The sequence below is a fragment of the Aspergillus versicolor genome (assembly GCF_001890125.1).
Source record: "Aspergillus versicolor CBS 583.65 unplaced genomic scaffold ASPVEscaffold_11, whole genome shotgun sequence".
In the NCBI taxonomy this organism is placed as follows: Eukaryota; Fungi; Ascomycota; class Eurotiomycetes; order Eurotiales; family Aspergillaceae; genus Aspergillus; species Aspergillus versicolor.
Genome location: NW_024467534.1, coordinates 100641 through 114372, shown reverse-complemented (window position 1 = coordinate 114372; position 13732 = coordinate 100641). Strand labels below are relative to the sequence as shown.

Below are 13732 nucleotides of genomic sequence, written 5' to 3'. Positions count from 1 at the left end.
ATACACAGGCGACTTGAGCCTCGCAGGTTCTACAGAATTATCATATTAATACGATTGCTTTTGACTGGAAATCTATTTCAGAGATGATTGAATTCTCTATTGATGCAGTTTCTAAGAGGTCGCTGTGACTTGCCAGCCGGGATAATATGCTGAATCAGGCTCAGACTATGTACAGGATGCAAAGGACGTCTCTATCTGGGGTACTTGTATACAATAACCCCTTAATCCTTGACCTTCTCGTAGCGGTAGGGCTTGGCCGTGTGGCTGCCGACCTTCCAGCCAACCTCGCGCTTGTCGTAGACACAGCCATTGCCACCCTGGCATTCAAGCGTATTGTATTCCTTCTTGGAGCTGTCGGTCCACGACTTGAACAGAGTAACGTGGCCATCAGCACCGCCAGTACCGGAGCCAAGGGTGCCAACAAAGTCACCTTCCTTGAGGTCGTCCCACTCGATGGACTTTGCAATTTCCGGAAGGCTGACAGTGTTGAGACCAGGGGCGGACGCATGCAGAGCCATGCTGACGAAGCCAGAGCAGTCGGTGCGGTACTTGCGGCCATCGGGGTCGGGGTAATAGGCGCTCATGGAGTATGGGACGTGGCGCGAGACCCAGTATTCACCACGCTCGAGAATCTCCTTGCGGCTGATCTCGCCCTGGTAGGAGGAGCTGCCGCTGTCGGAGCCGCCGTCGCAGTCCTTGGTGACCATGCTATCTGAGCCAGTGTTGACGTAGAAGTCGGCGACGTAGCAGCCGTCGTCGGTCTTGTCCCAGATGGTGTTGCCCTGGATGTCTTCGCCGTTGGTCTGGCAGGTGATGTTGACATCCTCGCCGTTGTCGTAGGTGGTCACGGAGGCATCGCTGGTCGAGGCACCCTTGCGACAGTTGAGGCCGTCGGTGGTGACTTTGTATGCGTTGGCGACAGAGAGCGTCGCGGCAACGGTCATAAGCAGGTTGGTGAGCTGCATGGTGAATAGTTGTATTGAAGATTGGTTGAAGAGATGATGAGTGAATGGGATAGAGACAGATTGCAGTGGCAGGACGGGATACTTATACTTGTCCACCACCATTTGCATTCCTGGTCATGTTGCGATGTTATCCACCTCGTATAGATCCACAAAGACGAAGAGCTGCTAAAAATAGGGCGTTCTGTCCTTGCAAAGCAGCGATCAGCAGGGCCCGATCCCAATACGAGATCGCTTATGGGCGATCGACAGCCCTGCAGAACAGAATCAGCTTGACAAAAGGTAGCATTTCTCGCTTAGGCTTGTTCTTTACGAGTTGATCGGCGCGACTGCACCTGCAGAGGAGAAAACACCGACCAACACGAACTGCCGAAACACGCATGTGGATATCAAGAGCGAACACGATGTTCCCCAGAATAGTAAACGACGGCGAGCTGTATCAACACGCGACGGAGGAAAGCAGATTACTGGGCCATGAGATATCGACAGGGCTGAATGGTTGATATTTTTAATTGCGTTTGACTTCGATACGAGATGCCCTCCACTTTGCCCGGGAATCAGTAGGATAGGAGCCCTGGATGTAACCACCTTCCGAGCAGAGGCTGTGCGTCTTCAAGCCCAGCAGAGAGCATCCAGCACTTGACGACCGTCTCGTGGTTGGAGTCCGCCTTCACAGCGTGTCAGACAGAGACCAAATGAACAACCCATACTCAAATCATAGGATCTTGCTTGTGCCTGACTCTACCCAAACGACATTGCACAGGCTTGTTGGGTGGAAGTCTTCTCCGACTAAAAAGACTCACTACCAGCCGGGGTTCGAGATGAACGCCCCATGCCCGAGTTTCGCATAAACTCGGTCATACTGGTATTCGCGCCGCCAGACTATCTGGATCGCATACAGATAGTGTGCGATTCCAACAGACATCGAACATTCTGGATGGGCAGGTCATCAGTCTGACAGATATTGAGCACCTTCGCAACAAGCATCACAGCCCAGACGGTGTCAATCCCCTCGGTCGCTCTGCGCATTATGCAGATAGGTAGGGTCGGACCATTGCTATAGGTGATGTCGCTGACTTCGAACAGAGGGCAATTCTTAGACTAATCCAGGCAGACGTGTCCATGTCATTCCCCATGGGTCCCTCGAGGCAGTCTCCGGTTTAGACACCGTTGCCTCAACCAGGGTTTGAACGGTCTCCGGCACTCGAATATCGTTGGTTTCGCCTTTCACAACATCGACAGCGTTAGCGATCAACACACCTCGATAAACTCTGCCTCATCGGTCCCCTTAAGCCACCGACCATGATTGCATAGGGACGCCGAAGGTGGATGTCTATGACATTTCCTATGGCACATCCTTCTGCATCTGGAAAATAACGTCGATACCCCGTTGGCGATGATGTCGAAATCCATCTGGGCATCAGCAAGTGGGCAGAGTCTATCGAACACTAAGCCGACTATACAATATCGAATGCCGTGCGGTCGCCAGCCACATCTATGAAAGAAACAGATGGGTACTGCGCTTACTCCGCATCAATAAGGACGCGTTTGAGGGGTGGGAGGGTTGGAAGAAACAACAACATACCAGGACGGGTGACACCCTGTGAGACGAACGATCCGAACATCATGAAAAGAGATTTCGAGCTGTGCTCTAAGTGCAGTCAAGTTGTGGACTTATACCACAATATCTCCGAATTCAGTGGAATTGCTGGAGGTAAAGTATTTTCTGAAGATGCAGGGATCCAAAGACTGCAATATCATGTACATGTAAGGATAGGCTTATCTTCAATTGATTTATACAGTAATATTATTAACACAGGAACTTGTGCTCAGCTTCAGAAAGATGCCCTATCACTTAACAAGGTGAACTGTCGTAGACACTGTCCAGATCCTTGGGAATCACGCCCGCGTCAACAGCATCTGTGTCTTGTTAGCACCTGAAGAGATACAGTGAGACGCTGACTTACCCTTGTATGACCAGCGGTAGTCGCCCAGGTTGGCCTTCCAGGTCCAGAAGACCCAGCCCTGCTGCTTCTCATACGAAATGACCTGCGCTGCGAACCATTTCGTGTAAAAGTCTTGGTTTGTCCATGGATCCCAATCGGAATTCCCTTCGACGTCACTGTTCACACTCAAGCTCCATTCGCCAACAATCAGTGGCTCGTCACCACCACGGTCATCATTGCAGGAGGCGTCAATGTAGCTATCCTTGTCGGTGGGGACCTCACTCCACTTGAGGTAGCGGTGGTCATCGTATGCTGCAAAGGTGTCATCCTCAAGGAACTCCTTGGGATTGCCCGAGCCCCATTTTGTGTCCATCATCTGAATGTGAAGGCTGCCTTCTTGGGCAACACCGAGCGATGATTCAGTATCGCGGATACGCTGATGGTGTCAGTTCACTGCATTCTGGGTTCATCACAAGGAAGAGACTAACCTTCCATGCATCAGGGTAGTATCCCTTCCGCATACTGTCTGTTTGCGCTGAGCCCTGCAGAGGCTCATTCACCAATTCAATCATACCGACGTTGCGGAACTTGTCGTCCTGGTGGATGTTCTTGGTCATCCACTCGATCCATTCAAGAGCCCGATCATATTGCGCGTCTTCGTAGAACCCGACACTCGGGGCGTACTAGAACGCATTAGTTATAGGTATATGTCTGTGCTCGAAGGACGTACCTGTCCAGTGAAGGGCTGCTCTGCCTGCTGTGCTCCGGGCAGGCCATGGAAGTCCATGATGATATACATGCCAGCCTCAGCAGCCCAGTCACAAACATCCGAGAGATATTGCAGCCCACCACGGGGGAAGTGTTCGGACTCTGCATCGACCAGGTCTTCCTTGAGCCAGTATCCAACAGGGATGCGAATGGTATTCAGACCATACTCGCGCATCTGCGAGATGTCGTCCTTAGTAACCCATGACCCCCAGTGCTCTTGGAAGACCTTGTCTGCTTGGTCCTGTCCCAAGGACGAGACGCAGTCAAACTCGGACTTGTGCTTTTCATCCGTCGGGCAGCCCATCGACTTCCACTTGTCTTCGGCAATCCAGGGCTCGAAGATGAAGTGGGCGCCGAGGTTGACGCCCCGGATCTTCTTCGCATCGGGGAGGTACCGTTTGTTGATAGCGGCCGTCGTGGCATTGAAGATGTTATCGCCGGTGGTGGCGAAGATGTCTTTATCGACACTTGGGAACCAGGCCGCGGCTAGGGGGACGGATGCGAGGAGAGGAAGAATGGACTTCATACTTGCGTACTGAGGCTTGTACCAGAATGCTGGGCTGATCTATGGGCACGGCTACGTACGCCTTTTAATCCCCTGCAATATCGTGAGACAGCAAAACGGCCCCCATATTGTCCTTGCCGATCTGCCAATCCTGCAGCGACATACAAGGTTAGAAGAGACACCAGGATCGGCACGGTTATGAGTTCCTCACCGTGATAAGCTGGATATAGACAATGAGAAGTGAAGAACCCACCGGCGATCAGGTGCGAGCAGATCGACAGACGACAAGGCAGCCTTGAGGAAATCCTCACTGAACCCTTCACTACTTTCACTGCTGTGTCTTCAGACCTTGTCTGGGCTGAATGATCGTCTGCCCTGGTCTGTATCCGTGCCTGTCCGGTGTGGCAGAGCTCGCGCTCGGGATAATCTTTCCGCGAGCTGTTAGTGGCCAGTGTTCAGGCCGCGGATCATGGCCTGATCCTGCTATCTTGACTTCAAACTGGCCGTCCGTGTGTCCTGGGCCTGCCTCTGTGTGTTAATGAAGAGACGCCCTGAGTATCGGGCAGGATTGACATGAAGAGGTCCGTGCAAGTTTACAACGGTCACCAGTCCTCCTGACATCTGTTACGCTGTTGGACAGCAGATGCGCCATTAATTAGACTACTGACGTAGGAGACGGCGGAAGAGGCCGCCCTGCCCCTGAAACGAAGATATCCCAGGGCCCACCATTCAAGCTCAACGATCGCGTCCAGTCCCCAGGTCCTCAGCCCGTGGGGGCCACCTCGCACTTCGCACTTCGCACTCCAGTAAGAAACGTAAAATGCTCCTCGGGCATTGAACCTGGTGAAATGAGACCCTGTCAAGCTTTTCGCCCTGTTTCCTGACTGCCCCGATCAGCGGATTCACTCCACTGCTCATCTCCCTATGGCGGAACTGAAACAGCACTGCCCCAAGCTGTGAAGGTGACATCGGGCGTTTCGAGACTGCGGAGATTGACCGTTTGCTTCTCTCCTGCTGAAGAAGACCCCTGACCCACACGATCAGCGTTATAGAATCTCGCCTACGTTGCCCAGACTGGTTATAGTGAGCTTGTTGGATGTAACCCGCGTCCAGTGTGAACTAACACGCGCATCTCATGGGCCGGCCCTAGCTGGGGGCCAAAGTATGCACATCTCCGTCGGGATACCTATGAACGCGGCCTACTTAATCCATGTCTCCGGCTATTAGTATGATTTCTCTAGTTCGCAAGTTCAATCAATCACATTGTTACATTCTTTGCTAATCCCATTGCCACAAGATGTCTGCTAAACTTTCCCTCCTTCAACTAGGTCTATTGACGCTGGCCCGCTCGGTCATGGGCCAGCAGGTCAATGGAGAAGACTACGACAGCCCTGACGCAGGACCCCCCGCAGACTACTTCGCTGCTGATGCAAGTCTGCCAGTTGATAAAATCCTATCAGCCGTCTCGAAGCTGAGCGACGTCGGCGACTCCTATCCCCTCAGCACCGAATCTGATCAAGAGTCTAAAATATTTAGCGACTGGGCTTCCTTCGACGAGGCGAGTTGCTCATGAAGTGGGTGATGATGTTCACTAATGAAAGCAGGGCGCGGCGATTGTCTTCACCGCGGATATGGACGTGGATTGTGATGGACTGGACTATCAGTGCGATGTACGCAAATCAACCCTCAAATGTACTGGTCGGCCTCTAACGGTCTGTAGGGAAATGAAGATGGTCAGGATCAGACGAACTGGGGAAGCCTCGCTGCCTATGAGGTAAGCCCTGATATCCCTTCATGATTCTGTCTTGTTAACTCTCACAGGTCCCATTCATCGTCATCCCAGATGAATATCTCACCAACAATGAAGAGACGCTTTCTGGCAACAACATCGCCGCGGTTATCTGGTACGAATCCTCCAACTTGTGAACGGACCCCAGTTGACAAATTAGCAATGGCAAAATCTTCTATGGCATCTTGGGCGATTCCAACGGGAATGACCCTCAGGTCACCGGCGAGGCTTCATGGCTGATGGCCCGCACCTGTTTCCCCGACGACAACCTGGCTGGTGATAAGGGCCATGGCGACGCTGATGTTACCTGTACTTGCTCTCCTATACCAGTGCACTATTCATATAGCTAACTGCCAACAGATATCCTGTTCCTGGGCGAAAAGGCTGTGCTCCCAGGGGATGTTATTGACGAGAACTACATCTCGGACTTTGGCAAGCTCAAGTCTATGGGCAACGATCTCATGAACTCTCTTCTTTCCAATATTGGGCTGAATGGCGATCCCCAGACGGACCCTACAAGCACTTCGACTTCTACGGCCACCCCTACACCGACTGGCGGGGACTGCTCGTGGCCCGGACACTGTGAAGGTATTACCCTTGCCCCTTGACTACTCAGTTGTCCTGACATGCTGATTCCGAAGGCGCATCCTGTTCCTCGGACGATGATTGCTCTGATGACCTGGCTTGCAACGATGGCAGCTGTTCTCCTCCATAAATTCTAGCTACGGCTAGGTCTGGTGAAGTGGCAGGTCCATATGCACAAGATGATGGTTTCAACCACACATACATAGGCAGACTCTCATAAATCTAAGTGTATAATTTTAGTGTAGTTTACTGCTTTTCAAATGGGTTAATACGCCTTCAAGGTCGAAGTTCTCTGCCGCTGCAGACTGTATTGGAAATAATAACCAGCTAGGTGCCCTCTATAACGAACTTCACAGTTATCTACAGACCTCACACATCATATATAAGCCAGGCACGCTACCCTCATTCAATGAATCATAATATTTTCAACTCGTGCCTTGTGGACTTTAATCTTGTTCACCCGCCTTTCTCTGAGGACTTTCCGCAGTTTGGGGATCATTTGAAGGGTTCTCTAATGGGGTTAGTTAAGCAGATACGTTTATTATACTGGGGTTTAGAAGAACCGAACTCCAACCCTATAGGCCCCTTGGTTCCTGTTATGCTTTGTTTCTGTGTAGATAATACGAGAAAGCACTGATTGGACATGCTACACAAATATCGGTAGACCTTTACAGTAAGTATAATTAATAAGCGATTCTTCCATGGAGCGCAGGTGTATTTGTAATCCAAGCTTATGCGTAGTTAAGTAGAACCAACCAGCTAGTTGGTTTCCTTTGGAAAATGCTCTCTGTCCAAGGCTTTAGTCAGCTGGTTTCTCAGTTAACTAGGCTGACTCGAGCTGTACGGAGGAGAACAGCAAGTAAATCAAATGGACAGAGGGTTACCATGGGATTGACTGACTGGCCGAGGAAGGTAGGTGATATTCCAATTCAAATAGAAATTGCTAACTTAGGGAAGGCGTGCGACCTATGCTACACTCGCAAGATCAAGTGCGACGGGCAGAGACCTCGGTGCTCAAACTGCATCAACTATACCACGGACTGTACGCATAGCGCACCGAGCCGGAAGTCGAAGCCCAAAGCACAACGTCACTCGGAGAATGGATATGTACGTATTACCTGAACTAGAATTAGAATGATACTTAATGTACAAGGTGCAGACACAGAATGGAGGCCAAGGGCTCGAGCAGACGCGAATAACAGCGCAGGTTGAAGACCACCATGAGGACGACCATACGATCAGTGCAATGGAACTGCCCCCACTAGAACAGGCCATGGCCATGGTTGGGATATTTCTCAACAGTAACAACTCGGTTCTGCCGTTGTTTCATGCTGATACGCTCTTGTGTCTAGTCGGTAAATGCTACGCCCAGCAACCCGGACAACGCGACCCAGTGGTATGGGCTGCCATCAACGTCGTCTTTGCCCTGGCTAGCCAAGTGGTCCCAGATGTAGGATCTCAGAACCAGACTGATCGAACAACCGAGTATTTCAATAAAGCACAATCTGCCGTCTCGACTGTGATGCTCGGTGAGACTTGCCTTCTTAACATACAAGTCCTGGTAGGCATGGTGATGGTGCTCCAGACTGCACATAATCTGACTCCAGCTTTACTCCTAATATCAGCCACCATGCGCCTCGCACATAGGTTAGGCCTCCATAATCATGCAGCATCAGCATATCTGGATCCGGTGCGAAGGAGACAGCATGCCCGCGTCTTCTGGCTGGCGTATATTCTGGACAAAGATTTAAGCCTTCGTGCCCAACAACCTTCAGTCCAGCTGGATGATGATATTGACGTGGAGTTACCGTCCGCATTTACGGTTTCTAATGACGATAATGACAAGATGGCTGGCATCGTCATGACGGCTGACGGGAATGCCAGCATGAATTACTTCCTGGCTCGCGTAAAGCTGGCTAATATTGAGGGCCGTATATATGACTGTCTCTTTTCAAATCGGGCCGTTAATGGAAGCCTCGAAGAACGAGAGAGTGCAAAGGAAAGCATTGTTAGCTCGCTGGATGAATGGCGAGCTTCTATACCACACGAATTCAGCGCCAGTATTGTCACCTCAAGTACTAGAAATAAACCAGCAAATAGTGGATTTTTTTGTGTGCTGCACTCCACCAGCCTCCAATGCATGGCGCTTGTTCACCGAGCTCACGCTTGGGATGGGCAATGGGTGATGAGTCTTCGCAGCCATAGCCGGGGAATTCAGATGCTGCAGCTACCACCATATTGGGAGACAATGGTCCATCAAGCACGAGACTACATGCTCATGTTTCGACAGATTTGGTCGAGAGACGCCTGGTTTCGCTGGTTAGCATCGCATATTACATTGACGATACCATTGTTGACAGTAGCAGGATGACTTCATGTCCTTACACAACCGCCATGGTCCTGCTGACGGCCAACACTTTGTATAATTCGTGGAATCATGAGATCCAGTTAGATATCGAGCTGATTGATTCGGCGCTTCTTTGGCTCAGGGAGGCTATGAGAGAAAACCAATCGGTGGAGGCCCAAACACTTTGGGAGACTTGCGTTGAGGTTATTCGAACGGTCAAGCAGAAGCTTGCTGAAGGCATCACGTCGCCCTTTAATAGTTACTGGCTACTCAATGATCCAGACAGTCAAGAGGCGTTCTAAGCAGACACGAGGACCGGAAGGTTAATAATCATAGCTCCAAAGCAGCCTGTTTACATGATCCACGCCAACGATACTGTAGGACCAGCCCTCAGGCCTTCCATTCCAAGACATCAAAGACGACATTGAAGTTGCCCCCATATTCGTTCTCCACTAGCAGATGTAACAATATACCGATCCGCTCCAACAACCTGGAATTATTCAAGTCATAGCCCGCAAACTGGGGCTTGAACCCAGCGTCCTCGATCAGCTTTCGAACGATACCAGTTGAAGATTCGACTCCACCAATAAAGATTATAGACGGCACGCGACCGGATGACGCCCATTTCTGTGCTTCCAAGAGTGGTGCAGGAATAGAATTAAAGGCCTTGAAAAGTACTGCCTTTGGAAAAGCCCTCTGAACCTCCTCCGTAACCGAAGTTCTGTCCATGTACTCGAGGTCATGGTAATGATTGAAATTGGCATCCACATTGAGAGGATTCATTGTATCAATCACGATCTTCCCTTCAAGCGTAATGCTGTCGTTTTGGAGCTCTTCCAGGATATGAGCCAGCCGTGGGAAATAAGCGGACAAAATCACAATGTCACCGAATTTCGCAGCGTCCGTTATCGAACCGTATTTAAACCGAGCTACCACATCCTCCCCGATGCCATTTTGCAAGGCGTATTCTTGGACGCGCCCTCGAAGCAGTTCCGGATGCGTATCTTTGCTGAGCATGACTTGATAACCCAGGCGAGCCCAGGGAAAGGCCAGGCGCAAGCCAATATTGCCTGCGTTCACGATGCCAACTTTCATTTCGAAATATTAACCAAGAAGCAACAATAGGCTCGAAGGTTATCGATGGTGTCTGTAATCTAGAATTGTCACGACAGGTTGGCTGAACTTATATGCTGTAGTCAAAATGTCCAGGCAGAAGGCAGCTGTTCCGCGGAAGCGATTTCCAATGTATGCTTTATAATATATTGAATAATCTACATTGTATTTCTAATTTGACCTTGCTACTAGCAAAGTATCGATTATTACGCCGGAAGAACAGTCGCCTCCGCGGATGTCATTCCGATTTCTAATCAATGGAAGAATAACGACAAATGTTGAATTGACTTTGGCAAGTAACGGCAGCTGACCAATAAATACAGGCTACCGTGGTTCAGTATACATTATCTGGTTAGGCAGCTCAGTGAAGTATGAACTAGGGCAGGAATCCTTCTTAACAGGAACTACTTCCACAATCATAATCGACCTACTCGAATAGACAAAGCACTTGTAAAGAAGATCCAACAGAACAGTGTCAAGCTTCTAGTATTTGCAGGGCAAATGAAGGACGTATGTACTCGAATCTTTTATAAGCCAAATCAAATGAACGACCGAATTTCTAACCATGCCAACGACCACAGCAAGGCTGTTTTCAGGTCCATACCCCCTCGAATCCGTGGTAATCCAAAATAACTTCCCTCTTAGCCGTTCAGGTTGGGGCAAGGGTTGTCCGAGGTGGTAGTGCGGCCGTATTGCTTAGCCCAGTCGTCAATCTGCACCCAGCCAGCGACGTCCTCGCCGCATTTTTCGTTGATCAGGCGGACGGCCTCGTTCATTTCCTGGTGCGTGCAGGCCTGCGAGCCCCCGCCCCAGTTGCATACGAAAGCCATGGCGCCGCCGTACGAGCTGTACATCTTGGAGTTCTGCAGGACAGGCGTGCCGCTGTCACAGGTCGACCCCAGCTGACTGACTGCGCGGCGACCCTCTTCGAGGGCGACGGGCCAGTCCGAACGGCAGTTCACACTGGGGTTGGGAAATTCCACAGCGCGCGCGCCGGTAGCGGCTGCGAGGGCGAGCATGAGGGCGTTGGCGAAGAACATTTTGGTTGGAGTAGGGGAGGTATTCAAAGTCTTAAGATAACCGTGGGTTCGTTGTTCCTGTTATGGGTTTGGAGGTCTGGGAATATAATGAGATGATGAGCTGGGAGAGCAGATGTTGAGCACGGGTGATGGGTATTTATATGTTGATATTCTATCTATTCTATAAGGCTCGACATGTATAGCATTGAGTAGGGGCCGGCTCAGGAAGCCCTCGCAAGCTTTCAGCCCCTAAGCCCTCGCAAGCCTCAAGTCGTCAAGGAACACACCTCGCAAGCTTCAAGGCTGCAAGGAACCGGCCTCGCAAGCTCTAAAAGCCTCGCAAGCTAAGGGTCCCTCGCAAGCTTTAAAGCCTGAAGAAACCCACCCCCGGTGAAGCCTAAAGCCCATACCAAGCCTGATATAGTATGGATCTTCACACATAGAACAGTATCTGGGGATAAAAACAATTACCCGTGTTGCACTGCCCCCAAAGTGAGTGGCCTGATCTGCAGTGCAGCCACATTGGACAACACAATTGGTGCCCCTGTGTCTCACTCTAGCTTGCAGAGCAGTTCCCTCGTACCTAGTGGAGTTCATAGTGAGTTGCTCTACGCCTGTATACTTCGAATGTGTGAGATAACAGCCAGTCACTGCTCTAGCCCCTGCTGCCGTCCGACTTGTGCCTATTGTTGGGTCCGCCAATCTGGCCATTCCGATTGAGATCTTCAAGGCGCTCCTTGAAGGATTTTTCAGTATGCTGCAGTGACGTAGAGATCTCGTAGAAATAGCAAGGGGGAAAATATTCTGTTTCCTATTGTTAGCAAGAAAGGGGCGATTCTGGTTCGCCCGGATGGTATTGTCGCGTGGCGGGGAGAGGATCACGACTCGACTCTGTTTGCGCTCTGGAAGCAGCTTGGCATCTCAAACTCCCTGTAATAATTCAATTTGCTGTACATGATACGATAGCTTTGAGATCTTTTGGGTATAAATCAAGGAAACAAGTTTCAGCGTATTTCCTCGTCGTGACGGACCATGAGTCAGCCATGTTACAGTACGGTAACGACTTGAATCCGTTTGTCCCACATTTGATCCCGCAAACACCTCGACGCCCATTGCGCCGTACTGTCTCCGTTCACAAATAGAACAAGGTAATTAGAGGTCCCACTGGATATATGACCTATCCTGGTGTCATTATACTCATGATTTGAACTTTTCGATTACAAAATAATCCGCAGAAATATAATTTCCTTACTCCTTTGCTCTGTTTATATGGAAAGGTGGTCACGTTGATGGATATAATATACATACGACTTGGAATATATATCAGTCGCTTTACGTAAATATAGCGACCCCTCAAGTCACTTTATATTTTAACAAACCACAAGAATTCCAAGCACTTCCTTCGCTAAGAGATCAGAGGGTGGCAGTGTAATATTAGTGTTAAATTGGGGTTATTGTACTTTTGCACACCGTGGTCCCGCTTATAGATGGACCGCTGGTTGGCGGCACTAATATGCGCGCGTCGACGAAAATAGCAACAAAAAGGGAGTGCCCCAGGAAGCCCACTGAAAGGAAGACGTAGAATTGAACCTGATTTAACAAGAGTGAAACAATATTGCATCTAACACCGGTGTGTAGTGGACCCGGTGGCTCGGGAAGCCGCGAGAACTGCCATCCTCATTTTCCCATAAAAATTCCGAGTCCGGTTTGGATGGAAGGGTATCACGACTGCAATCTCACTCATCGTTGCTGACGGATCCTGTACCGATGATGATAGATTCCTCCTACGGCCAAGGCTCTCTGCGCTATTTCTTTTTCCACGGAAATCATGGGGATGTCCCCCTTCCCCACCATATGACCGTCGAGGCCAACGTTGTTGTCTTGACCGAACAAGGAGAGACGTAGGCCGCCCTTGCCCTTTGGCTTCGACTGCTTTCTAATGAACAAGTTTATTCGGCCAAAACTTTGGTAAGGGGCCATCATGTTACGAATTTCAGGATGGGATCTGCAGAAACGCAGATGGCCAAATTGAGGGTCCTCTACCGGCAAAGTCTTTTGTGGAAAAGATCATGAAAAACGTCTCGGTGCCCTCGCTTATCGTGGCAGAAGTTCCAAAGTAGGATCTTGTGCCCATTCGTCAAGGAGGTTCAATTTTGACTAACGAACAGGGATGAAATGGGGATCGATCTGGAGGCCAAGGACGCATTCTTTTATGTGTAAGGCACCGTTGTTTTTACATCTATGTTCATTTCTGACCATGATTGGTTTGTAAAGCGCCGTTCTAGTGATTGGAAGAAGTGACATTCGTCCATGCACTGCTGGTGATAGAGAGTACCTCTCTGTTATGATTCAGACATTTGTCCCTCGACTTGTACGCTCGATGGCTCCTACGGCCAGCGAATACCTCCCCGGTGATGCTCGTAATTTGTGCATTGAGATTGCGAATCGCATGGAAAGGATTCCAGATGATCCCGACTATCACACTTTCATTGCGATGTATCGGGGTCGCTATGTCCAGAAGCCATTGCCGCAAAGAGCATTGGTAGAATTATGCCTGCTTCATGTGCTGAAAATGCCGTTTGAGCTGAGTACCGCAATTCGTAGCTCATTGATTCGCTATTGATGCTGCCATTGTCTCGATCTGACACCATGCATGGCACACTACTGCTAAGGAGGATGGAAGAATTCAAATCAGAAT

The 13732-nt window shown here is 50.0% G+C and overlaps 7 protein-coding genes across 7 annotated transcripts; 3 read left to right on the top strand and 4 right to left on the bottom strand.

Annotated features, from left to right (window-relative positions):
- Window positions 1–93: 93 nt before the first annotated feature.
- Window positions 94–1001, bottom strand: ASPVEDRAFT_45862 (putative NlpC/P60-like cell-wall peptidase). The gene has a single exon (XM_040813408.1). It carries the CDS (start codon window positions 963–965, stop codon window positions 222–224), a length of 744 nt encoding a protein of 247 aa, XP_040672241.1. The 5' UTR covers window positions 966–1001; the 3' UTR covers window positions 94–221.
- Window positions 1002–2817: 1816 nt separating this feature from the next.
- ASPVEDRAFT_200458 (glycoside hydrolase family 5 protein) lies at window positions 2818–4202 on the bottom strand (the record flags this gene model as incomplete). The annotated part of the gene is made up of 4 exons (XM_040809314.1): window positions 2818–2888; window positions 2930–3344; window positions 3397–3591; window positions 3639–4202. The coding sequence occupies 4 exons, from the start codon at window positions 4200–4202 to the stop codon at window positions 2818–2820; spliced, it is 1245 nt and encodes a 414-aa protein (XP_040672240.1).
- Window positions 4203–5450: 1248 nt separating this feature from the next.
- On the top strand, window positions 5451–6685 carry ASPVEDRAFT_65177 (glycoside hydrolase family 75 protein; the record flags this gene model as incomplete). Its single annotated transcript, XM_040815776.1, has 7 exons — window positions 5451–5739; window positions 5786–5851; window positions 5902–5955; window positions 6003–6085; window positions 6131–6279; window positions 6331–6558; window positions 6612–6685. Exons 1-7 carry the CDS (start codon window positions 5479–5481, stop codon window positions 6683–6685), a joined length of 915 nt encoding a protein of 304 aa, XP_040672239.1. The 5' UTR covers window positions 5451–5478.
- Window positions 6686–7440: 755 nt separating this feature from the next.
- ASPVEDRAFT_87774 (uncharacterized protein) lies at window positions 7441–9204 on the top strand (the record flags this gene model as incomplete). The annotated part of the gene is made up of 4 exons (XM_040818152.1): window positions 7441–7467; window positions 7513–7662; window positions 7709–8874; window positions 8922–9204. The coding sequence occupies 4 exons, from the start codon at window positions 7441–7443 to the stop codon at window positions 9202–9204; spliced, it is 1626 nt and encodes a 541-aa protein (XP_040672238.1).
- On the bottom strand, window positions 9158–10022 carry ASPVEDRAFT_45859 (NADPH-dependent F420 reductase). The gene has a single exon (XM_040813407.1). It carries the CDS (start codon window positions 9995–9997, stop codon window positions 9293–9295), a length of 705 nt encoding a protein of 234 aa, XP_040672237.1. The 5' UTR covers window positions 9998–10022; the 3' UTR covers window positions 9158–9292.
- A 615-nt stretch (window positions 10023–10637) lies between these two features.
- Window positions 10638–11047, bottom strand: ASPVEDRAFT_45858 (uncharacterized protein). The gene has a single exon (XM_040813406.1). It carries the CDS (start codon window positions 11032–11034, stop codon window positions 10657–10659), a length of 378 nt encoding a protein of 125 aa, XP_040672236.1. The 5' UTR covers window positions 11035–11047; the 3' UTR covers window positions 10638–10656.
- A 1757-nt stretch (window positions 11048–12804) lies between these two features.
- ASPVEDRAFT_87771 (uncharacterized protein) lies at window positions 12805–13657 on the top strand (the record flags this gene model as incomplete). Its single annotated transcript, XM_040818151.1, has 4 exons — window positions 12805–12935; window positions 12983–13150; window positions 13203–13250; window positions 13309–13657. 4 exons carry the CDS (start codon window positions 12805–12807, stop codon window positions 13655–13657), a joined length of 696 nt encoding a protein of 231 aa, XP_040672235.1.
- Between the last annotated feature and the right edge of the window lie 75 nt (window positions 13658–13732).

Bases quoted from the DNA above. Each gene is read 5' to 3' on its own strand.
- ASPVEDRAFT_45862 (XM_040813408.1), bottom strand. From the start codon at position 965: ATGCAGCTCACCAACCTGCTTATGACCGTTGCCGCGACGCTCTCTGTC.
- ASPVEDRAFT_45859 (XM_040813407.1), bottom strand. From the start codon at position 9,997: ATGAAAGTTGGCATCGTGAACGCAGGCAATATTGGCTTGCGCCTGGCC.
- ASPVEDRAFT_45858 (XM_040813406.1), bottom strand. From the start codon at position 11,034: ATGCTCGCCCTCGCAGCCGCTACCGGCGCGCGCGCTGTGGAATTTCCC.